The sequence below is a fragment of the Drosophila miranda genome (genome assembly GCF_003369915.1).
Source record: "Drosophila miranda strain MSH22 chromosome Y unlocalized genomic scaffold, D.miranda_PacBio2.1 Contig_Y1_pilon, whole genome shotgun sequence".
Classification (NCBI taxonomy): domain Eukaryota; kingdom Metazoa; phylum Arthropoda; class Insecta; order Diptera; family Drosophilidae; genus Drosophila; species Drosophila miranda.
Genome location: NW_022881603.1, coordinates 48,686,194 through 48,692,544, shown reverse-complemented (window position 1 = coordinate 48,692,544; position 6,351 = coordinate 48,686,194). Strand labels below are relative to the sequence as shown.

The 6,351-nt window shown below is 51.0% G+C and overlaps 1 protein-coding gene across 1 annotated transcript; it reads right to left on the bottom strand.

Moving 5' to 3' along the window:
• Positions 1-368: 368 nt before the first annotated feature.
• Positions 369-5,755, bottom strand: LOC117191715 (glycogenin-1-like). The gene is made up of 3 exons (XM_033396502.1): positions 5,149-5,755; positions 4,900-5,080; positions 369-383 (listed from the first exon to the last, which is right to left on the bottom strand). Exons 1-3 carry the CDS (start codon positions 5,637-5,639, stop codon positions 369-371), a joined length of 687 nt encoding a protein of 228 aa, XP_033252393.1. The 5' UTR covers positions 5,640-5,755.
• Positions 5,756-6,351: the final 596 nt, after the last annotated feature.

Sequence of the window (6,351 nt, the reverse complement as noted above, 5' to 3'; positions counted from 1 at the left end):
AGCACCACGGCATTTCTTTTCTTGCGACTTTCACTTCATCATCCATATCGTCGTTGGAGACTTCAGCTTCACTACAAACATTGGTCCTTCGAGCCGGATCTTCGCCTAAACAAAAGGAGAAGTCCACACCAGCAAGCACCGGCGGACATTTCCCAACCTCCAAGATAAGTACGTATTCCCCATCTGCCCATCTCCAGTGGCTCCTCACCTGGTCCCATTCGGCTGGACATATATACATATATATACGTGCGCGTCTTTCCTTTCACCGTTCTATCGACGGCGCCATATTCTTGGCAATTCCGGGCGCTCTCCGCTTCTTCGAGTGCTCGTATATACCCACATCTACATACCCAATACAACGGTCGTGCTTATAGTTCCGTTGTCTGTGCAATCAGTTGTGCCACAGTGAAATAAAAAGAATTCATCTGCAGCGAGACCAATTTTATCCGCCTCCGATCCAGCGCTTACATTCATACACATATGTATTCATATCTGTCGGTAACTCATCTGCCTTCCTCTCCCAGCTACCAGCTGAGCTTTCGCGGCTGACAAACGTACATACATATGCACATACATATTCTGCACAGATTCATGCAGTCACCTTGGTGTTTATTCTGTGCGTGTCCAATAGCCCACAGTTTTTTGGTTTTATAATTACATACATATATAAACTAACACGGGTCACTACATCGCCCCTTTCTTAACTAATTATATTGTCCATAACATAATACACGATTTCATACGTCCGGCACATATTTATTTACATATACATAAGTACGCATTCTTTTTAAAGTAGCATATTCTTGCATATCTATATACATACACACATCTTGTATTTAAAACGGTTGCCGTTTTGTACCCGTTGTTCAATTGCGTTAACTCAAGGCACCGTACATAGCACTTACATCCATACGCACACACATACAAGCAGCAGCAGCGGTGATACCGCTATATATATTGATACCTCGTGCCTCAATATTATTGTTCATCCTCAATTTTCATCAATATCTCCATACACAACCAAGGTTGTGGCCATTCGCCCCATACTTCCTCATCCGAGTGGAAGTTTGTTCTCCTTTCTTCGTGTGAAGAGAGCAAAAAACTTTTGTCCGTGACCCCTCCAAGTGTCAGAAGACCACGCAGCTCGTCCGCCCCAGAAACACCCACCTCGGTGACTCGCAAAGTTAAGTCATCCAGTACTCCCGGGCCCACCACAAGCTCCGCGGGTGCGAAGACCAGATCGGTCCTATTCACGCTTAAGGTGCCAGGGCGTACGCAAAGCAGTCCAAGCCATTCTCGACCCTCCCACACAATGTCTCACTCCGCCGCCACTACAGAAATGGCTAAATTTGAAGCAGCCTCACACAAACTTATGCATTTCGGAGAGCGAATAAACCTTCCGAATCCCCGCACTCCATCTGCCTCTCTTGCCACGGTACGCCGTGACCAAATCCGAAGCATGTGGGTGGAGGTTGAGGCAGAGCACAAAAATTGTTTCGCGGCTGTGGCTGAAGACGGTGTGCAGGCTGTAGCGGACCTTAAATCGAAGTTCGATGACTGTTTTACGGTGTACGAACAGTGCGTTGCTGATCTCACTGATCAGCTCCAACAACCAGCAGTACGTCCCTCCGCACAGCCAGATTTCCACGGCGGCTGCAGACTCACCCCATGCGACATCGAAGTTTTCGCTGGGGATTACGTACGCTGGCCTACGTTCCGTGACCTGTTTACTGCGATCTACATACAGAATCCCAGGCTGTCTCCCGTGGAGAAGCTGTACCACCTCACCACTAAGACCAGTGGTGATCCGAAGGCAATAGTGGAAAAGTCCCCACTCACAAATGTCGGCTTCGAAGCTGCCTAATATGCCCTTCGGGACCGGTACGAAAATAACAGGCTCCTGGTGACTAACCAAATAAATATCCTCCTTTCATTGGCTTCCGTTGGTACCGAGTCCAGTCGTGCGCTAAAGGAGCTTCTCAGCACCATCCAAGGGGTTTTAACCGCACTGGCCCACACAAAGGTCTCCACCGAAAACTGGGACAGCTTGCTGGTGACAATTTGTGCCTCCAAATTACCGAAGTTGACCCGGGCTTTGTGGGAAGATTCCGTCACCACAAAGAAAGAGATGCCTTCGTGGAAGGAGATGGAATCCTTCCTCAGCCAGAGATATCTGACGCTCGAAGCCATCGAGGGCAACCCGTCCGCTTCACACAGTCCGAAAGGTGATCCGAATCCGCCACCTTCCCGAAGCAACCCGTTCCGTTCCCAAGGGAGTCCTGTTCCTCGGAGGGTTCACTCCTTCGAAACAACCGTAAATTCGAACCGGAGAACGTGTGATCTTTGCGGGAAAGAGATTCACCCAATCCGGCTATGCCCGCACTTTCTCCAAATGAACGCTGATGCTCGTTCCAGCTGCATCAAACAAAAGCAGCTTTGTCTCAACTGTTTCGCACGAGGCTATCAAATCCGGGAATGCCAAAGTGCCCATAGCTGCAGTACTTGTGGGGACCGACACCACACGCTGCTGCACCGTGGCACTCCAATCGCCCGTGATTCCACTTCCCCAGTCGTACCGAGTCCAAGTTCTTCCGACGCGCCACCCAGCGTTCAAAATTATTTCGCCAACGGCCAAAGAGCTGTCCTTCTGGGAACAGCAATCATTAATATTTGCCACCTGGGGACAAATTTCCGCGCCCACGCTCTAATCGACCCGGGATCCGAGGCAACGTTTATCACGGAACGTCTTTTTAACATAATCAAGTTGCCGTTCCGACTCATCCAGGCACAAGTCTCGGGCCTCAATCGGACAGTATCCGCTCAATCCACGAAGATCTGTCATTTTGCCATCCATTCCACGACGAGGCCGGACTTGCACTTAAACGCCACGGCCTATGTTCTGCCGGAACTGGCGGGTCACCTGCCATCCTACCCGATTCCGCAAACTTCCACGAGAGTTCACAAATAGATGTCCTGATTGGAGCGGATATCCTTCCGTCCATCCTGCTAAGCAGCTCACAGACTAACATCTGTGGCTCTCTCCTCGGGCAGGAAACCATTTTCGGGTGGGTACTTACCGGCCCAGTGCCCAATACTGTACAAAGCAGTATTTCATCCTTCTCTACGCAAGTTTCGAACGAGCTAGAGGCTCCCTTAGACCAGCTTCTTACCAAGTTTTGGGAGGTGGAGACACTACCGGTGAAACTCGTAGGCGAGTCGGATGCCTACTGCGAAAGCAATTTCCTCCGAAACACTTCGAGAACGTCGAACGGAAAGTACGTTGTCGCGTTGCCGTTCCGTGACCCAGATCGTCTCGGATCCGATCTGGGGTATTCAAGGTCGATTGCCCTGACTCAGTTTCTGCGGAACGAAAATCGTTTAAAAAGAGACTCTACCTTACAAGCGCAATACGACTCCGTGATCCAAGAATACCTAGACCTTGATCACATGACAGAAGTTCCTCCGATTCATAGGTCCTCAACCTACTACCTGCCGCACCACGCTGTCTTCAAGCCTGATAGCACCACCACGAAAGTCCGCGCTGTATTTAACGCATCCAGCCCGTCGACTAACGGTATCAGCTTGAATGATCTTCTGCACCCCGGCCCTGTTCTCCAGTCCGACTTAACCCTTCAGATCCTGAAGTGGCGCTACTACCGGTACGTCTTCAATGCTGACATCACCAAGATGTATCGGCAGATTTGGGTAGATCCGAAGCACACCCCCTTCCAGCGAATATTGTTTCGCAACAAGGAGGGCGAGATACGCGACTATTAGTTGCAAACTGTTACCTTTGGAGTCAATTGTGCTCCCTTTCTCGCCATCCGGGTGTTGAAACGGCTTGCAGACGATGTCCAGTCCCGATTCCCGACAGCCAGTCACATCATTCGGTCCTGTATGTATGTCGACGACGTCCTAGCGGGAGCAGACTCTCCCACTGAGGCTCATCTAGCTATCCGCGAGTTACAGGCCGCCCTGAGTTCTGCCGGGTTTCCACTGAGAAAATGGACGTCTAACCACAAGGATATCCTGACTACCATTCCGAATGACCATCTCCTTCACACCGAGTTCCTTGAAATTGGGGCAGAAAGCACAGCCAAGACTCTCGGAATTCGCTGGAAGGCGACAACAGACGATTTCTTCTTCGTTCCGCCAGAGCTGGCATCTACGGCATCCTATACCAAGCGAGCGGTGCTTTCCCAGATAGCAAGGTTGTTCGACCCTGCGGGCTGGTTGGCTCCTTTCATTGTCCGGTCAAAGATCTTCATGCAAGAGATCTGGTTGCAAGAAGTGGGATGGGACGAAGATCTTCCGACCGAGATGCGTCAGCGCTGGCTGAGTTTTCTGCAGAGCTACTCCGCTCTCGACCAGATCCGCATTCCAAGGTGGATTGGCTCCGAACCATCTGTAAGGGTCGAGCATCACGGATTTTGCGATGCGTCCGAAAAGGCGTACGGTGCGGCGATCTACGTACGCATCGAGACGGACCACCTGTTCAAGGTGCAGTTGCTCACCGCGAAAACACGAGTCGCACCCGTTAAGACTGTAGCGCTCTCCCGGTTAGAGCGCCGTGCTACTGTCCGAAATGGCGACGGCTATCCTGCCAAATATGCCAAGCGCACCTACAACCTGTTACTTCTGAACAGATTCCGCTATAGTCCTGTCCTGGCTAAAAAAGCCTGCTGCCACTGGACTACCTTCGTGGCCAAACGAGTGACCAGAATTTCCCAAGCCACCGAGGTCGAGAATTGGCGTCACGTTCCGTCCGCACAAAATCCCGCCGACCTCGCCAGCCTCCTGTAAGATACGTAGAGTCGGAGCAAGGAAGCTGGAAATCGAACAAGCGCGGCGGGGAGTATTCAGATATGCAGATAAAGAGAGTCCATAGAGATCACTTACCATTACGCTGGACAGGGACTGCATCACAGTATCACAGAAGATGTTCCACCAGAGCTGGATAAGGTCCTGGGCGTGGGCATAGTTCGAGGACACGGCGGCCGTCTTCGTCTCAGAGTTGAACTGGATCAGCCAGTGCTTCAGCTTGCCGGCGAAATGCAAAATCTTAATCTTATCTCTGAACCTGCAAGGAGGAACGGCGAAGGATTAGCCACGTGTCCCACAGGTGGGGGGCTGAGATGGTCGACATACTGTTTGAAGGCGGGCAGATAGCAGTAGGAGGCATAGGCCATCACATTGTAGACGAATGGCAAATGCTTCTTGATGTCCGCCGTCGCCCAGTCCGCGATGAACTGATTCAGCAGGCCCTGGTCACCGCCGTCGAAGCTGCCGTTCTTTATGGCGAACTCTGTGATCTTGCCGAAGGTATCCAGGCTGGGTCTGAACACGAACACGCTGGAGTTGAAGCAATCGGGCCAGCTGACATCCGGAGCAGCCGAGAGTTCCTCGCGCTCGAAGAGCTCATCGACATTTTGCAGGACCTTCAGCGAAGAGGATCTTACCAAGGTATCTGCATCGAGGAAGACACACTTCTCGAACTGCACCAGACGCCAGCAGTGCAGTTTTGTGAACGTCACGCCCAGTTCCGGGCGGGAGAGCAGGGCCAAGTTCGCCGCATCCTGTGAGTCCAGCACATTCACCTCTTGTACAACATTGTACACGTCCTTAAGTCTGTCGCGCATCGCCTCCGACACGGTGGGCGTCACCAGCACGGCCAGCTGGTGGGTCCCGGCCCGCTTCAGGGAGTGGGCCAGCACCAGGGCACCCAGGGAGTACGTGTCATTTGTCGTCAGCGTCACCCAAGCGAACTCTGTGGAGGAGAGGGACGAATCGAATGGAAATGTTCTAGATACAGATAGCCGGCTTGGAGGGAGATACATGTGTAAATATTGCCACGATTGCAGTTACAAGGCACATTTCAGAGCAGCAGCTTCATTTTTTAGCGGTTTGCATATTTCGGATTCGGCAAATAAAACAACGGAGAGCATCCATGGTATAGATTATAAATAAATAAGCATTCTTTTGCCATATGGAAACGCACAGAGATCCCATTCAGATAGATATGTATAGTATCTGCGGACGTGTGCGAATCCCATTCTGCGTCAGCAGTGGGCGGGGCACGCGGCATCCACATGCAGCGAATTTTCATTTGCTTTTGTTAGAGAAGCAACAACTGTAAAGCGCAAAATAAAAAGCAAAGACCTATAGAACAAATCATAAAGAATTGGCGAAAATCGAGCAGAACATATTTCAGGCGCATCGGCAACGGCAACGGCAACGTTGGACGAGCAATTAGAATTTTGCGTAGTTGGCGTTTAGTTCGGCGAAAGCTATAGATAGAATATAATATATGATAATTTATCTCCGAGATGTACATCAGTGTGGGGCGCTGGC

Excerpts from the sequence above, each read along its gene's own strand:
- LOC117191715 (XM_033396502.1), bottom strand. The coding sequence starts at position 5,639 with ATGCGCGACAGACTTAAGGACGTGTACAATGTTGTACAAGAGGTGAAT. Across the intron at positions 5,081-5,148 it reads TATCTGCCCGCCTTCAAACA|GTTCAGAGATAAGATTAAGA; the intron begins GTATGTCGACCA and ends TCCTCCTTGCAG.